The 18444-nt window shown below is 39.5% G+C and overlaps 1 protein-coding gene across 1 annotated transcript; it reads right to left on the bottom strand.

Annotated features, from left to right (window-relative positions):
- Positions 1–26: 26 nt before the first annotated feature.
- Positions 27–18038, bottom strand: SCIMP (SLP adaptor and CSK interacting membrane protein). Its single transcript, XM_074189513.1, has 5 exons — positions 16345–18038; positions 7969–8092; positions 5012–5075; positions 4553–4617; positions 27–2487 (listed from the first exon to the last, which is right to left on the bottom strand). The coding sequence occupies exons 2-5, from the start codon at positions 8078–8080 to the stop codon at positions 2369–2371; spliced, it is 360 nt and encodes a 119-aa protein (XP_074045614.1). The 5' UTR covers positions 8081–8092; positions 16345–18038; the 3' UTR covers positions 27–2368.
- Between the last annotated feature and the right edge of the window lie 406 nt (positions 18039–18444).

Raw genomic sequence — 18444 nt, 5'->3', positions numbered from 1 at the left:
TTTTGCACAGTCAAAAGAAAAATCAATAATGGAGAGGGGCAGGGAAGAACCTTAGGGTTTCTCACCAAAATAGAAACAATTAGTATTTTTATTCACTCTGAACCAATCAGGGCCCGTTGTTGGCCAAAGAAGAAGAACCAGATCTGTAAACCCCAACAAATCTTACCAGGCATTTGGGCAGAGTATCCACAAGTAAAAAAAGTAGGAAGAATGAATAGAAACAAAAGAAAAGGAAATGAAGAAAAAAGGAAGGAAGAAGGAAAGAGAAAAAAGAGAAAAAGGAAGGCAGGAAAGAAGAAGGGAAGGAAAAGAAAGGAAGGAAGGAGGAGAAGGAAGGAAGGGAAGGAAGGAGGAAGGAAAGGAGAAAATAACTTGTCAGCAGTGGGACCACTTCTATTGTTAAAGGAGAAATAGTAGCGAAATATTTGTCTAGCTTGTCTGATATTTTCTGTGGGCCTCTGACTCCTTCTCCATTATTCAGTATAATCCTCTTCTCAAATGTAAAGTCACTGAGATAACAGAAAGCAACTCCAGCCCCTTCTCCTCTATCCCTCCTCCACCTGCTGGGCTTAGCCATCTAAGCTGTTGGCCTGACTCCAGTCACATCTGAGTGGGTCACTCCTTGAACCTTGCTTCCTGAATCCTCCCTGCATTAGAGGTGAGCTAGACACCCTATAAGAATTCTGCCCACCCCCTTCTCCATTCTGGTCCCATGGGATCCCAGCTCCATGCAACTGGATCCATGTTGCCATAAGTTCAGTCACCATTTTGTTTGTTTAACTCTTTTGCCTTAATTGTCTTTGCTGTTCTCATCAGCCCAGCTTGTGGCTGTTTCTTCTTTGCTTAACTTCAACACTTCTTCTGAAAGTCACTATCTTGCTCCTTCTCTAAAGAACTTAATCTGTGAACTTTTTGTAGTCACCTGTGTACTTTTCTAGGAAATTGTGAGTTTTTCCTGTGACCTGTGAATTAAAATCTATGCCTTTTTTTGCCCACATCAGTCAGAGACCCTAGTGATTTCATGACCTAAAACAAACCCACATAGATCCTTAATTCTTTCAGTGCAGGAACATATTTTATGGAAAAATACATATTTTCTGCCAAGTTTTTAATTTTAATTGTCTTAGGTTCATTTATAGGGTAGCTAGGAAGAAACTAACAAACTGAAACTAATAATTGATCCATCATGAAATTCAATTTTTGGCTGAAATTTGGCACAAATTTGACACTGGGTTGAAAAGGAAAAAAAAATTTTCAGCACTGAAAGAGTTAAAGCCCTCTTTCCCCCAAGTCTATTTTCCTGGCATCGCTATTATTCACAGAGTTTATTGTTTGTCCTTTGTTCTTAAAGAGAACCATGACATGCAAGTAAGTTGGATTTAAGTGAGAGGGGTGCACCCAGCATTGTGAAATCATAAAGGAAAATCTTATCCATGTCTTTTAAGACATAGTCAAGTCAACAATGACTGTTGTTAAAGGAATGGAGACAGAGACTGGAAGAAGGTGGCCCATGAGGAGGAGTTTCTGCCTCTAAAGAGTTGGCATTCAAGTTGAGACAGAGTACATCAACCTAACAACTATCCTAGAAATTTCCACAGTGCTTAAGGGGATCCAAGATGACAATGGTTCAGAGGCTGCCAAGAACAGAGGCACAGTGGGGCTCTCTAGAATTTCACTGAAAAGCCCTGAAATTTATACTTTTAACATTATATACATATGACAAAAGTGTGAGAATATTTATAAAGAAAATCAAAATACAAATTATGGAATAGATTAAATAAATTAGTGCTGAGTCCATTGCTCAGCCATCTCAGTCCTGTCCAACTCTTCTTTTTCCCATTTGGGATTTTCTTGGCAGAGATACTGGACTGGTTTGGCATTTCTTTCTCCAGCTTATTTGACAGATGAGAAAACAAGCAAACAGATTTATAAGTGACTTGCTCTGGGTCCCATAGTAAGTGTCTAAGGTCAGATTTGAAATCAGGAAAATGAATCTTCCTGAGGCCATGGAATCCAGCCTTCTCATTTTTTCAGAAGAAGAAAATGTGGCCCAAGATGGGGGAAAGACTTGTCCACAGTACTCCAGATCATTGACATCAGAGGTAGCAACTGAACCAAGCTACCTTTGTCCAAGGTCAGTGTTCATTCTACCATCCCCCATTGTGTGACACCCTGATTCCTTTCAGCATCAATTCCTTCCTCCTCCCATTGGTCATCTTGGATGTTTAGAAGTTTAGAAACTATCATACAACATTTACTAAAAGTACATCTGCCCGTGGTATTGGTCAAACTTTGTGGTTATTTAAAAATAAACTAAACCGAGGTTTTTCATGCTTGAAGAAATGAAGAAACAGCTGTTTCAAAATGATTAATTTCTATATACGTGAGAGATGTCAACATCGTCATAGTCCGAGTTTGGTTCAGTATAAGGAACAGAAACTTTCTTTATGGTTGAATAAGGATACTGGTTTTCATTTTCCTGTGGAGCTGTAAAGCAGAAACAAAATATCCTTAGTAATTATATCTGATGTTCAAATGTATCTTCCTGACCAAGAAATAAGACTTATGTAAACTAGAGATTATTTCAGTTTGATCCCCATTTTACAAATCAAATTGTGTTACACATAGGTAGCTATCTATGTGTATGTATCATATATATCCAAATACATTTATACACACACTTTTCTAATGAGAGTCTTCCAGTGAGTCCATGGCAAGTTTATTTTAGATAGCCTGGCTGCTCATCTAATATTTAAATTCGATCAAATTGCTTTGGACCCTAGGATAAAATTGAAATAAAGATTTTTCATTTTGACTACTTAGAACATAAGTTGACTAGATCTCATTACTGCATGTGGGCAGTTAGGCTAACTCAGTAAAGAATCCAGTGCCTAGAACTGTGCCCTGCTCAGAGTAGATGCTTAAAAAATATTTATTCAATTAAACTGAATGCTAGTTTCCACAAGAAAAGAAGAGTAATCTAGTTATCTTTTTATATTCATCAAGATTTGTCAAGACTTTTATCTTGTACTTAATAGATGAAAATTGAATAGATTTTTAATAGAATAAATAGATTAAAATGGAGTCTAAGAGATTAATAGATAAACTAGGGCTGAAAATCAAGGGTTAGGGATCTTCTTTGAGAGAAGATTCACTAAAAGGGAATTGGAAGGTGTAAACTATAGTCTCTGAAAGCCGTTGTTTAATTCCATTCTTGGATGAATCTAATATTTATACAGCCCCCAAGTTGCAGGCACTATGAGAAGCATTTTACAATTATTCTCTCACTTGATCTTCCCATCAATCCTGTATTGTCCCCATTTACAGATGAGGAAACTTGAGGCAAACAGGTTAAATGACTTGCCCAGGATCATTAATCAAATTTGCAGTTTGTCATGTTCTATTATATGAGAATGAAGTCTAGGCAGGACAATAACTATTTCTTAAGGGCCTATTATGTGCCAGAGCTAAAAGTTAAGAGGAGTAAGTACCTGACACTGGATTTGGACTGACTCCAAGTCCAGGGCTCTATCCAGTGGGCCACCTAGTTGCCCCCAGAGAAAGGACTCCTTCAGAAGATAAGATTTGAAATGAGTCTTAGAGGGGGCCAGGTAACTAATAGGTGGACTAGGGAGAGACCGAGTCAGGGAGACCAATCAGGAGTCCAGGTGTGAAGTGTGATGAATGTCTAAACCCAAGGTGGTGTCTGTATGAGGGGAGAGAAAGGAGCAAGTATGGGAGATAAGGTTAAAACAAGAGATGGCAAGGGTTGGAAATGAGGGATGAGTGTGACAGAGATGATACATAGGCTATGGGCTTGAGTGACCAGGAAGAGGGTGAGAACCTTGACAATAGTTTGGTAGTGTTGGGGGGGGGGGTTAATGAATTCTGTGTGGGACATTTTAAGTGTGAGATGCCTATGGGGCATCTGGTTCTAGATGTCTAAACATTAGTGATATATGACTGTGTTGAGGAAAAAGGTGAGGGCCAGATCTCTAGATCTGGGAATCACCTGCATGATCTACAGGGAGATAGATCACCAAGCAGGATGATCTAGAGGGAGATAAGCAAAGCATGGGGGGGGGGACATCCACAATTAGTGGGAATGATGTGGCAAAGGAGACTGAGGAACATTCCAATTCATGACCCAAAGAGGAGAACCGGGAGTAACCACTGCCCAGAGAAAAGAGCTTCCAGGATCATCTCCTGGCCTCCAGCTTCTGGATTAGGAAGCTAAACTCACCTTCCACTTGAAGCCTTCCCCCAGTTTCCTTAACCCTAGGGTCTGCCCTCTGGGTTTATCTCCAGTATATCCCCTATGTATCTTGCTTGTACACAGTCTTTTGGACATTGTCTCCCTATTAGATTGCAAGCTCCTGGAGGGGAGGGACTGTCTCCTCCCTTTTAGCACTGGCACATAGTAGGCTTTTAACTGATGATAACTGACCTGACCAGTCTTCATCCTTGGATAATAAAGCATGATGAGCTTCAAATTCCAGAGGAGTTAATTATCCCAACTTGAAGAAAACTAGTGTTAATAAACCATACTTACCGGAATTAGCTGTCTCTTCCAAAACCGGAACATGTCTGGGAGGCAGAGGGGGTAAATAGACATTCCTAAAAGTCCACATGCGTACTGGTTATTGTTTTATTTATCATCAATGAATTTAAAGAAAAACTACTGAAAATGCACATCGTTAAAACAGTAATTTGTTGGTAAATGTTTAACATCTAGACCTACAGAATTAACATTTTCTCTGTCACAGTTTAAATAATCAACAAAACAATAAATCCAGGTTCTAACATTCACATTGACCTTCATGAGCTGGTTCAAGCTGGCTCCAGCACAACCCTGGTTGAAAATCCAACATCTGAGTGGCTTCTAAAATTATCATTTTCTTCTCTCTATACATTTCTGAATTGGGTCATTAGAGTCATAAAGATGGGAACAACAAACAAACCCTAACATTCTAAAACAGAATTTCAATGGCTACTTTAGAAAAAAACTTACTCATATATCATTTCTTCCTTTTTCCAATTGCGATTCGAAGAATTTGAAATTTTCCATGTCTTGCCTAAAGAAATAGAATATTTGTTCATTTAGAAAGAAAATTAAAGACAGCTATTCAGAAATTTATGAAATTCTTAAATATAAAGGTAGAAAGGGCTAAGAAGTTTGGGAAAATCCAAAATTCCAAGTTGGGAGTGCTGAGAGAGCTCATCTCTAGAGCACTGAGCTTGGAGTCAGAAAGACTCAGGGCCTCAGTCACTTACTAGCTGTATGGCATGACCATGGTTTAGTCATTTATACTCAGTCTGCCTCAGTTTCCTCATCTATTAAAATGCTAATAACACTAGAACAGCTACCTCCATTTTGCAGATCTAAAAACTCAAATCAAGCCTTTAATATTAAATAAAACTTTAGTTAAAATCAGAACTTTCTTTTTCTGAGTTTGGATTTTTAATCCATATCCATTGCTCTTAGGGCTGCCCACTGGAACTAAATTGAACAATTCCAATCCCTATTTTATGTGTTAGCCATTAAAATACTTGAAGGAAGTTATTATATTCCTGCTAAGACTTCTGCTTCTCAGATCTGCTTCCTAAATGTTCTTCCCTAATTATGGAGTCCTAAAACAAGAACCTTGCCACTCTGAGACCCATAGCTTGTTATAGTTTGATTATGGGACACGCAGAATACTCTCAGTTGAGTTGAGGAGCAAGGATGAAATACAATGTCTTTGGAAAGAGAGTCAGAGAACCTTGGATACCAGTGTGAGGCCCACGTATGGGAAGGACAGGACAGAGCAAGACAGGATGGGCTGCCAGCTGCCTATTTTAACTATCAGGTTTTTTCAATTGAAATTTTATTTTTCCAATTACATGCAATGGTAGCTTTTCAACATTCATCCATTTGCAAATTTATGAGTTCCACATTTTTCTGTCACCCACCCTTCCCTCCACTTTCCCCATGAGAGTAAATAGTCTGGGAAATAACTATTTGTTCTTGCCAACTTGAAACTAAGAGAGGTTGTTTCTATGGAAGGATTGTAATCAGCAGCATTGCAGTCTAAATTGAGCATCCTATAGAGGGTCAAAGCCTCATTCATACTGCCCTTGAAACCCCTTTCCCTAAGTATAGGTCTGCCCAGTTTTTGACCTATCATTTTTCTTTTGAATGAAAAATACCTTATTGCAGCATGGCTTCCATCCCGACAAGTCTCAGGAATACCCATAAATCAGATTTTCCCCCTTGCAGTAGAATCCCCAGTTCATCTTGCTTGTTACCCATATTTTGCTGATTTGAAAATATACAATAAATAAATAAATCATGATTTAAATCATTTTTATTTAAATCAAAAGTATCATAGGACTCTCACAAAGATACAAAATTAACTTCTGAAAAATCACAAGACAGAAAAACCTAACTGTGAATAATTCAGAATAAACTGTGCTTTCCTATATGGCCTCATGAAGGCAGAAATACTTCATTCATACAATATTTAAATAGTCTTATAAACCACTCAAATACTTTTTTTAAAGTCATGTTTCTACCTCAATATATGTTTTTAAACAAAGAACAGTTAAGTATAACCAGTTCACACATTGGCTATATATGGACTACACATGGTATTACATAGCCATAGTCCCCCACTTCTCACTTCCTCTCTTTTTTTATTTTTATTTTTTTAGGTTTTTGCAAGGCAAATTGGGTTAAGTGGCTTGCCCAAGGCCACACAGCTAGGTAATTATTAAGTCTGAGGCCAGATTTGAACCAGGTACTCCTGACTCCAGGGCCAGTGCTCTATCCACTGCACCACCTAGCCACCCCCTCATTTCCTCTCTTAAGCAAATGAGTTTTACACCATATCATTTGAAATGAGATTTTTCACTTTTCTGCCACGTCTTCATATTCACCTAAACCATGCAATTCAATCAATAAACAGGCTCAAAATGTAAGGCAAAGCAAATCAGGTTGACAAGAGATGACCTTTTTATTTATTTATTTGTTTGTTTGTTTGTTTGCTTGTTTGTTTAGGTTTTTGCAAGGCAAATGGGGTTAAGTGGCTTGCCCAAAGCCACACAGCTAGGTAATTATTAAGTGTCTGAGACCGGATTTGAACCCAGGTACTCCTGACTCCAAGGCCAGTGCTTTATCCACTACGCCACCTAGCCGCCCCCTAACTTTTTATTTTTGACTAATTGGCTTGTCATCATGCACTTAGCTGGTGTTTCATGCTATTGAGAGAAATTAATATCATACAATGATATTAATAACTAATTATTCACCTGTGATCCACTCTTTCCTCTTTTTTCTGTTAAAACTCATCTTCTGAAATGAGCAATCAAACTCTGAAGGGCATGGCTGAGTGATAAGATTTGCCTCTAGCCCTCTACTGCTTAGTTGGGCTGGATACCCAAATAGGAACAATTCTGTTTAGAATAGATATCAAATCTAGTCTGGGTGAGCCTTTACCTGGGGAACGAACCTCTTGTCCTCGATCCCCTACGTTAGAGTTCAGGGCAACCCAATTCATGAAGGAGAAAAACTAGTGAGAAAGGTCCAGAGGAAGACAGTTTTCCCTGCCCCATGATCAAGAAGAAACTGAAGTCTTTTCGCCCTCCTCATTTAATGTCCATGATTCAGGGTTGATCTTCTCTTGTCCAGGGAGTGACCTTTCAGAAGGGATCTAAGGTTTTCAGGGTTTCCCTTGATATCTTTAGTTACTCAAGAAAAATTACTGCCCATCAATTTATTTAATGGCAGCTAATCTAATTAATAAATTGATTATTAAGTATCCAGAGACTCTGGAGATTATAATTCATCATACTTAGATTATTAATAATCACCTATATGCTAAGTTAAAAATTATTAAAACCAGTCCCAAAGTGAGAACCATCCCCTTCCTCCAAGTTGAAGTCAATTCTCACTCATACCCGAGCCTCTCCAGTTAAACTGTTAGTTACCTTGTCTGAGCAGTCTCTTACAGATACAGTACATTATTAGGGCAAATATTCCTGAAATAAGGATTATCATTCCAGCCAAGAGGATCCAGAAATTCTCCAGCCACCAGTTCATTGTAATGCAACTCTGAGGAAAAAAAATGAAGATGAGGTTAGAAGATATGTTGAAGGGTAGGTAGGGTTGAGGAAGGTTGGGGAAATAATTAACGTATGTCTTATTCTTCACTAAGCTGTTAAATGGAGCCCATCTGACGGTTGATTTCCTTTTCCTGGCCCCAAGCTGTATTTCCTAATTGTACATGACTGCTCCCTTCACATTCTGTGATCAATCACCCTGAATTTCTATTTCTTTTCCAAAATACTACAATTCCCACTTCCATCCAGTTGCATTTGCTGTTCCCAATGCCTGGAATGCCCGTCCTCCTCACTTCCACCTCATAGAATTCAACTGTTCCTTCAAGAGGTGGATCCAACTCAACCTTCTCATGAAACCTTTCCTCACTTCCCATTTGCTGGTGCCTTTTCCCCCTAAACACATAGGACTCATTTGTATTTTTTCTTTTTATACTTTTCTTGTATATTAGAAGGATGGAGTTGATTGACAAATCAATCATGTTAGCCCTATCCCATTTTAAGTCAGTGATATGATTGACCAATCTTAACTACTGACTTTAACCTAAATGAGAAAAGTCTTTGGAACTGAAGAGAGACCCTTTCAAGGAATCATATTCAGATGAACTGACGAAACGTTGTCATTGTCCATTATTCACTTGTTTCTTTTAAAACATTAAAAAGGGGTGGCTAGGTGGCTTAGTGTATAAAGCACTGGCCTTGGAGTCAAGAGTACCTGGATTCAAATCCGGTCTTAGACACTTAATAATTACCTATCTGTGTGGCCTTGGGCAGGCCACTTAATCCCATTTGCCTTGCAAAAAAAACAAAACCTAAAAATAAAAAAAAATTAAAAAAATGTTTCAGGATCCATTTAATTAAATGTTTCATTTAAAACCATTGGGGGAAGGAAAGGTTTTTATGGTGAAAACTAGATAAAAATAATCTATGGTTTAAATTATCTTATTCAAAGAAATTCATATTTTATTAAAGATCAAAGCTTCACACAAAAGAATGATTGAATTTCAGGCCTTTTTTGGCTGCTGAGAGAAGAATTTGAGAAAATGAATCTTTCTATTGTGCCCCCTAAAATAATGAATGCCACAGTCGACTTTAGTGATGACTAAATTCAGACATAATTCTATGACAGATGAGAAAGGTATAGCTATTTCTAAATAAGGTTGTGCTTGGGTAAAGACCCACCACCAGAAAATCCTGTTTGAGTGAACAGAATTTGAATATTATTAACCACTGATCCTTTAAAAAATTAGACTTTTGTTGAGTTTCTGTTTTTCATATCACCTAGATTTTCCTCTGTATCCTTCTTCCTTCTCTGTCCTAGAAAGCCGTCCTTTATAATAAAGCAATTCAAAAGGGGGAAAAAATGAAAAGAATCAAAACTGATGAATTCAAAGCCGTTATATTTTGTGTGCCACACCCCTGGAGCTCTGTCTCGGCAAGAGAGGAGAAGGAGGTATCTTCTCATCTGCCTTATATGGGGGCATGTTTGTTTTGATGACATTGTGACATTCTGATTTGTTTCTTTTTTGATCGTTGTTCTAGCCATTTACAATGTTTTAATCATTAAGTATACTGTCTTCCTGGTTTTGTTCACCTCACTTTGCATCAGCTATAGGACGGGAGTCAGGAAGACCTGATTTTACAAATCTAGCCTCGGAGGACCCTAAGCAAGTCACTTAACCTTTGTCTGCTTCAGTTGCATCAACTGTAAAGTGAGGATAATAAAAACACCTACCCCCAGATTATTTTGAGGATAGAATGAATTAATAATTGTAAAGAGTTTATGATGAGAGAGAGCAACAGAGAGACAGAGATATGGAGAGAAAAAGAGAGAGGAGAGACAGAGAGATGGAGAGAGAGCTATGAAGAGAAAGAAAGACAGACAGAGAGATATGGGGAGAGGGAGAGAGAGAGAGAGAGAGAGAGAGAGCGAGAGAGAGAGAGAGAGAGAGAGAGAGGAAGTAGAGAAGGAAGGAGAGAGACAGAGAAGGAGCTTAAGGGTATTGGGGGTGCCACTGTTTACTGAAATACTAAGTGAACCCAGAAAGTTGCTGACCTTTTTCTCCTGATGATGTTTACCTCTATGACCTTCAACACACCTCTGTCTTGGTTTCCTTTTTAAACTATTAGCAGATGGGATGGTCCCATTTGATTCTAGGTGGTACCTTAGTGAATAGAGAGTCAGGCCTGAAGTCAGGAAGATTCATCTTTCTGAGTTCAAATTTGGCCTCAAACAATTGTGTGACCCTGTGCAAGTCACCTAATGCTGTTTGCCTCAGTTTCCTCATCTGTAAAATGAGAAGGAAATAGCAAACCAGAGAGAGTTGAGCTAAATGATCTTTGAAAGGAAAAAAATGATTCTGTCTCTGACACCCACTGGATTTCTAGATAGCTTTGACATTCCACAAAAATACTGGGGCTAGTTTTATTTTTCAAAAATTCTGCTCCAAATATTTCAGAATCAGGGTCATAGATTTAGAATTGGAAGGAATCTTAGGGGTCTTGTCATCCTACTAAGATGAGGATCTTACAGAAGAAGAAGAAACTGAGGTTCAGGGAAGGGAAGGAACTTGCCCAAGGTGCAACAGGTAAAAAGTGGCAGAGGCATGATTTGAACCCAGGGACTCTCTCTAATCCAGAATCTGAGCTCTTTCCAACTTTATTGTTGCTCAATTGTTTCTCATTCGTATCCAACTCTTTGTGACACCATTTGGGGTTATTTTTGGAAGAGAATCTTTTTTTTTTGCAAGGCAAATGGGGTTAAGTGACTTGCCCAAGGCCACACAGCTAGGTCATTATGAAGTGTCTGAGGCTGGATTTGAACTCAGGTCCTCTTGACTCCAGGGCTGGTGCTCTATCCACTGCGCCATCTAGCCACCCCTTGGCAGAGATTCTTGAGTGGTGTGTCATTTCCTCCTCTAGTTCATTTTACAGACAAGAAAACTGAAGTAAACAGTATTATGTGACTTGCCCAGGGTCCCACAGCTAGTTAGTGTTTGAGTTCAGATTGAACAAAGGAGTCTTCCCAACTCTGGGCCTGATTCTCTGTGCGAGCCGCCCAAAATAACCCATGCATAACCCATATTGTTGTGCCATTATTATGAATTCAAGACTTGGGAAATGACTTCCTGTGAGCCAGGGTAAGTTAGATCACACCATTTTCAATCCTTTTGTATATCTAAGGTTTTCCTTTCATAACTCATCATCAGTGAAACCTTTTGCAGTTGAGTTAGCAGGATTGGACAACCAGGAACTACATAGAAGAGAAGAGGAAGAGTCAGTGGTTTGAGGAAAAAGCTTTCTCCTGAGTTGTTTCCCAAAACAGAACCCACACATTTCTACTCCCACCCCAACCCCACAACACACACCATACTTGGGAAGTTTCTATCACTCAGCATGTTTATGTTGTAGGGGAAGAGGAAGCTCATTAGAGGACCAAGTGGAGGTGGATATCACAGGGATAGAATTATTGAGCAAGAAGAAACCTTGGGGATAATAAAGGGGACGAGGTCCAGTGGAAAGCCTTGGTGCTTCTGATTCTAACTGGCTGAATGACTCAAGCAAATCCTTTCCCACTTTGGAAACTCAGTTTCCTCATCTGTAAAAATAAGGGTTTGGACAAGAGCCTCATCCAGTCCAACACTTTGTGACCTGGCTTCAGTTCTTGTTTTTACTGTTAATTGTGTGACCGTGGGAAGTCACTTCAATTCTCTCAGCCTTGGCTTCCTCATCTGTAAAACAAGGGGGTTAGATGATATGACCTCCAAATCTGAGACCTTGGTTTGAATACTACTTCTGTCACTTATCTCCCATGTGACCTTGGTCTTGTCACTTCTGTTTTCTATTCCGTAAAATGAGGGACCTGGAATAACTGACTCTGAGGTCATTTTTAACTCCAGAAACATGCCTTTCCTTCTACTCTCATCCATTCATCAATTTGGAATAATATCATGAAGCATTCAGCTCTGTGCCAGAAAGCCTTTCTGACAGGTCACTTCAACTCTTGTAAAATGAGGTAGTGACCCTTTCTCTGCCTCCTTCCCCATTATTTTGAGGCTGACATCCAACAAGGGTCGGGTCATGGCAGATAGAAAAGTTACTCAAGGGATAAAGAGATTTGGAGGAGTGGGCTCCCTGGTCAAAGAGGTCAGATCTGCCCAACAAAAAGAGAAGCTGAACCCAAAGAGAACTGCACAGGGACTTTCTAACCAGAGAAAGCTGGTCCAGGAGTTGGGAATTATCTTTGGCCCATCTGTATCCTTCATGAAAGCATCACAACCACCATCTACTGACTCAGCTTCCCATGGATGTTCTGTTAACAGTGCATGCTCTGTTAATGGACCATGGGGCCATTTTTTACAGTTCCATCTTAGTAAATGACTTTGCTGAGAGCTAATTATGAAGAATTCCTGGTCTCGTTACATAAAAATCATGCATTCCCTGGCATTCCCCGCCTCCCCAAACCCTCTGGTGGTCCCTTTCAGCTTCTTTTTTGTGAATTGTCTTCCCTAAAAATTATAAAGTCCTCAAGGGAGGGGCTGTCCTTAATTTCCCTATTTTTATCCTCAGTGTTTAGTACAGTACACAGTAATAAACGTTTATTGACCACTGACTACTAGTAGTCAGTGCAAGAGAGGCAAGAGTACAGGGCCCTCTCCTAGCACTAGTAAAAATAGTAGCTGCCTCGTGCAACTTTAACACTGATACACTCCATACACTATTATAGCAGGAAACTATTACACTATACACAACTAAGTGAGTTGGAAGAGTTAATGAGAAGTGACACCAGGATAAGCTGGGCTGTAGCCGCTAAGGGCCCGAAGAGATAGATACAGAGTTGGGAACATGAGTTCAGGTTCAGCAATAGACACTTACTAGTTGCATTATGCTGGGCAAGTCACTTAATCTTTGTTTGCCTTAGTTTCCTCAACTGTAAAATGGGGATGATAACACCCCCTCAGGTATTATTGTAAGGATCAAATAAGAGAATATTTGCACAGTGTCTGCCAAAATAGTAACATCCTAGTAACATCATTATTTTTATACCGTGGTTGCCTTATCTGGGGAGAGATTTGCATTCTCTATGCCACTGCAATGAGATTTTCCTTTTGGTACACTTTCTTTTATAGGTAGGACAGTGAATAGAGTGCCAGACCAGGAGTCAGGAAGACTCATCTTCAGCCTCAGATACTCACTAGCTGTGTGGCTGTGGGCAGGCCACCTAACCTGTTTGCTTCGGTTTTCTCATCTATAAAAGGATCTAGAGAAGGAAATGGCAAAACCACTCTAGTATCTCTGCCCAGAATAGGGTCACAAGGAGCCAGACAGGACTGAGACGACTAAGCAACAAAAATAATTATTCATGAGAGGATTAAATTCTACAATATAGGGACGGCACAGTGGATTAGAGCACCGGCCCTGGACTCAGGAGGACCTGGGTTCAAATTTGCTCTGAGACACTTAATAATGACCTAGCTGTGTAGCCTTGGGCAAGTCACTTAATCTTTGTTTGCCTCAGTTTCCTCAACTGTAAAATGGGGATGATAACACCCCCTCAGGTATTATTGTAAGGATCAAATAAGAGAATATTTGCACAGTGTCTGCCAAAATAGTAACATCCTAGTAACATCATTATTTTTATACCGTGGTTGCCTTATCTGGGGAGAGATTTGCATTCTTTATGCCACTGCAATGCGATTTTCCTTTTGGTACACTTTCTTTTATAGGTAGGACAGTGAACAGAGTGCCAGACCAGGAGTCAGGAAGACTCATCTTCAGCCTCAGATACTCACTAGCTGTGTGGCTGTGGGCAGGCCACCTAACCTGTTTGCTTTGGTTTTCTCATCTATAAAAGGATCTAGAGAAGGAAATGGCAAAACCACTCTAGTATCTCTGCCCAGAATAGGGTCACAAGGAGCCAGACAGGACTGAGACGACTAAGCAACAAAAATAATTATTCATGAGAGGATTAAATTCTACAATATAGGGACGGCACAGTGGATTAGAGCACCGGCCCTGGACTCAGGAGGACCTGGGTTCAAATTTGGTCTGAGACACTTAATAATGACCTAGCTGTGTAGCCTTGAGCAAGCCACTTAACCCCATTTGCCTTGCAAAAACCTAAAAAAAAATTCTACAATATACAATATAGAGAGAATCCTTTGCACATCTTAAATTCCTATTAAATGTGACTATCTACTAGTTTAGCCAAACAAGCCGGGTCCCTGGCCTTCATTTCTCTTCTCTCCGGGAAGAGGTCTAAAACATGAAGATCAGAGTGATTGGAAATCTTAGTCTAAATAAGAATTCCAATTAATACAAATTGAGACTTTTGCTCATCTAGTGTGATTGCCCACATTTTTTTTTAAATTAGAGATAATATTGTGGAAAAGGAATATTGATGTTAGAAGATCAATTTCTAAAATATTCAGGAATGATGACTATATTGTGTATCTTTCATTTTAGAATTTATAATGGGCAAAGATTCCTTCCCCACTGGTGATTAATAACATACACAATAAAGAAAGACCTCCTTGGGTTGAACCAATTCTCTTTCTTACTTTCCCCTCCCCAACCCCTTTCACTATTATAGGGAAAATTAGGTATATCCTGAAGAGAGTTTTTAATAAATAATAATGACTCATATTTGTTAATGAAGTTGTTCAGTTGTGTTCAACTCTTTGTGACTCCATTTGGGGTTTTCTTGGCAAAGATACTGGAATGGTTTGTCATTTCCTTCTCCAGCTCATTTTATAGATGAAGGTATTGAGGCAAACAAGGTGCAATGTCTTGCTTCAATAGAGCTAGTAAGTGTCTGAGGTTGGATTTGAATTTAGGTCTTCCTGACTCCAGACCTGGTGCTCTATCCACAGATCCTAAAGAGAGCTATTAAGACATAATAAAAACTCATATACTTATACATATAGGCCTGTTTGAGGCAGGCAGCACAAGCATTGGTATTAGTATCATTCCAGTTTAATGGATGAGAATACTGAAGCTTAGAGTTCAAGTCACTTGCCCAGTAAGTTTCGGGTTGGATCATTTAGTTCTCTTTTCCCTGAAAAAGACCCCCAACTCCTCTGATCCTTTCTCATCAGTCTTCTCCATGTCTTTTCTTCCAGTGATAAAAATGGCTGATGTTAAGGCAGGAAAGTGTGTTTTTCCAAAAGCTGCAAATCCAAAATTTTTTTCTGAGAATTGGAAGTAAATTCAAAAATTCCAATATTTTAAAAATACTAATTTCAGCTCTCTTTCAGTGAATCAAAAGAACACATAAGATTCTCAGTTCCATTTTTGCTACAAGAAGACTTTGAAGTCTTCTAATAAGGAGAAATGTTGTCAGGCCCCCTGAGAAGGGGCTCAGAAGCACTTGGCCAAACAGCTGGGACTCAAACTTTCCTCCACTGTTACCATTGGATTTCAGGCTTCCCGCTGATAAGAGTCAGAGACTTAGTCAGGATGCGTGGGCACCATCTCTATTTCAGGAGAAATCAATTCGAGAAGTTTTGGATTAGGTCCTAGTTCCACTTTGTCACAATCAGTCACATGTTTAATCTAGTTTGTGGATTGTAGCCATTAGTACAACATGGAATACATGCTGAAAATGTGTTTGAATTTTTCATAAATAGATTTGATTTTCATTTGTTCTGAATCTTCAAGCAAGGATCTCGACATAAGCAACATTTTCCAACTATTTTCCCAATAGAATCATTTTTCTCAACTATTACCTATAGTAAAAGCATAGCTAGTCTTACACTAATCCTTCAGGAAAGAAGTGGCTTGGGCAAGTTTCTCCCTGAAAGAATGGGGTCGTTAGACAAATAAATGCAATATAAATACAATAATAGATACAAAGTCTCTTCTAGCCTGGTCAGTCTTTGACCAGGACTAAAGACAAATAGGGCCACGATTTATGGATTTTCTTTCTTGTCCTCTGAGCCATCCATTGGTGTGGCCAGGTGGCCCAATGGAAAGAGGGCTTGTCTTCCTGAGTTCGAATTCCTCCTCAACCACTTCCTAGCCATGTGACTCTGGACAAGCTAGTTCACTCTGATGGCCTAAGTTGTCTCATCTGTAAAATGAGCTGGAGAAGGAGATGGCCAACACTCCAGTATCTTTGCCAAGAAAACCCCAAATGGGGTCTCAAAGATTTGGACATGACTGAACCATAAGAACAAGTTCCATACTTTAGCTAATATTCCATCCTTAACAGAGTATCTGTCTAAAAAATAAAATTTAAAAGCTTACCTCCCCTTGCTGATGCTCTCTTGAATGGCTCTTCTTATTGGATAAGCACGACCCAGGGAGAGAGTTAAGCACTGGATTGATGGGACCCGTCCCCTTGGCTGCTGACTTAGAGACTTTTGAAACAAGCCCCGATGCTACTTCCCCTTCTGACCAACTTTTCTGCGTAGGCACAGTCACCAAGTATCTGGAAATCTGGTTAATGAGAAAGGGGGACTAGAGGACAGCTGTTCCTTCTCCTTTCCTGGTGGGTCACAAGTGAATAGCTCCAATACAAGAAGATCTCACCTTTGATTGTTGTAATTAGATTACATGACTCATTGCTCACTACCTGCATCCTCTCCTAAAAATAGTATAAACTTCCTCAGGAAGGTCATATTGAATAACTGTTAATTTTCATCTCTCAATCCCTGTTTTCTTGGCAAGGAGCCTCGAATATAGTAGACACCTTGAATGGACAATAACCCTTTCTGAAAAAAGTCTCTTTTCTGTTCTCTCCTGTATATTTTTATATGTAATTAGATAATTTGAATATATGTTGTTTCCCTTCAGAAAATATAAGCTCCTTGAGGGCAGGATCTCTGCAATTTTGCCTGGGTACCCCAATGATTGACCTTAATAAATGCTATTAACTGAGAACACAGAATCCTAGATCCAGAGTTTAAAGGGACTTCAGAGGCTCTTTTCTCTTTATTTCTTTTTTTTTTTTTACACATGAGGAAGGTCACATAAGTAGCAAGTGTTAAACTATACCATCTGAATATGCACTTTATACAGAGAAAAGGGAAATTCTTAGACTTCCACAAAGAGTGAGACTTTTCAGTATTTGAAAAATCAGGTAATGGAAACTGTGATGGATTTAGAGTGAGGGAGGACCTGAGATTCAATCCTATCTCTATTATTTACAATGTCTGTGACCTAATTTAGAGGGTAAAAGCTGCACCAGCACTTTGGGGACATCCTGCACATCCCTTTTCTAGATTTGAAAGGAACCTAGAGTTTCAAAGGGCAGAAAAAGTAACTCTCTCTCTCTCTCTCTACCTTTCAGATGAGAACACTGAGGCTTATGGAGGTTAAATGACTTGTCCAGATCATGCTGCTACCAAGTGTCAAAGAAAGAATTTGATCCAGGGCTTCAACACTGAAACTAATAATCTATTCACAAAGCCACACTGATACAGATTGGGGAAATTTCTCTTTCTAGAATGAGGATGAATGAGGCTTTTCTGAAAACCACACATTTCACCTCCTTTTCTGTTAGCAAATATATGGATTCTGTTTACAGAGAAGATGATCAGCCTCAACCCGGGTGAACTTTTCATTTTGTGACATGAAGTTGAGCCTCCCTTGCTCCCTCATCAGTCTGGGGGCTCACAAATAGGATGCTGCTTGACTTGGAGTCAGAGGATCTGGGCTCCCCTAAAGTGCCTTCAGATAAATCACTTTGCCTCTGGTTTCCTCATCTATAAGACTGGGGACAGGGAGCTGGATTGGGTGGCTTCTAAACTCTGATTATCTGGTTTCTTTATTTGATCTCTTTTGACCTGTGGCTCTAGTGATTTAAGCTGTGGTCATAAATCAAGAACTTTTACAAAAATGTAGAGCTAGGAAACATCTTGAAGGATCATTGCAATCTCACTTTTACGGTTCATTGCTCCCATTCAGACAATCTGGGAACTTCCTATTTGATGCTACCGCAGAGGGTTAACCAACACTTTCTTCACAAACACACATTTCACAGAGGCAATATAGGACATAAATAAGGATCAAAGGACATAAATAAGACTCATATAAGAGCCTCTTTTAAAAATATCTGCCAGGAGAGGCTATGCTGCGCAGTGGATAGAGCACTGGCCCTGGAGTCAGGAGGACCTGAGTTCAAATCCAACCTCAGATACTTCATAATGACTTAGCTGTGTGGCCTTGGGCAAGCCACATAACCCCACTGCCTTGCAAAATCCTAAAAAACAAATCTACCAGTGAATGATCTTTCTTAGGATCTCAGATGCTCACATACTACCTTGGGAAGGGCTCCAGCAGGAAGTGCCAGGGGGTGCTCCCCCACATCAATCAAATCTCATTTCCACCCTCATCAAAAATTTA

Source organism: Macrotis lagotis, chromosome 5 (genome assembly GCF_037893015.1).
Source record: "Macrotis lagotis isolate mMagLag1 chromosome 5, bilby.v1.9.chrom.fasta, whole genome shotgun sequence".
NCBI classification, from domain to species: Eukaryota; Metazoa; Chordata; class Mammalia; order Peramelemorphia; family Peramelidae; genus Macrotis; species Macrotis lagotis.
Note: the sequence above shows the minus strand (reverse complement) of the source record. Positions and strands in the feature narration are given on the sequence as shown.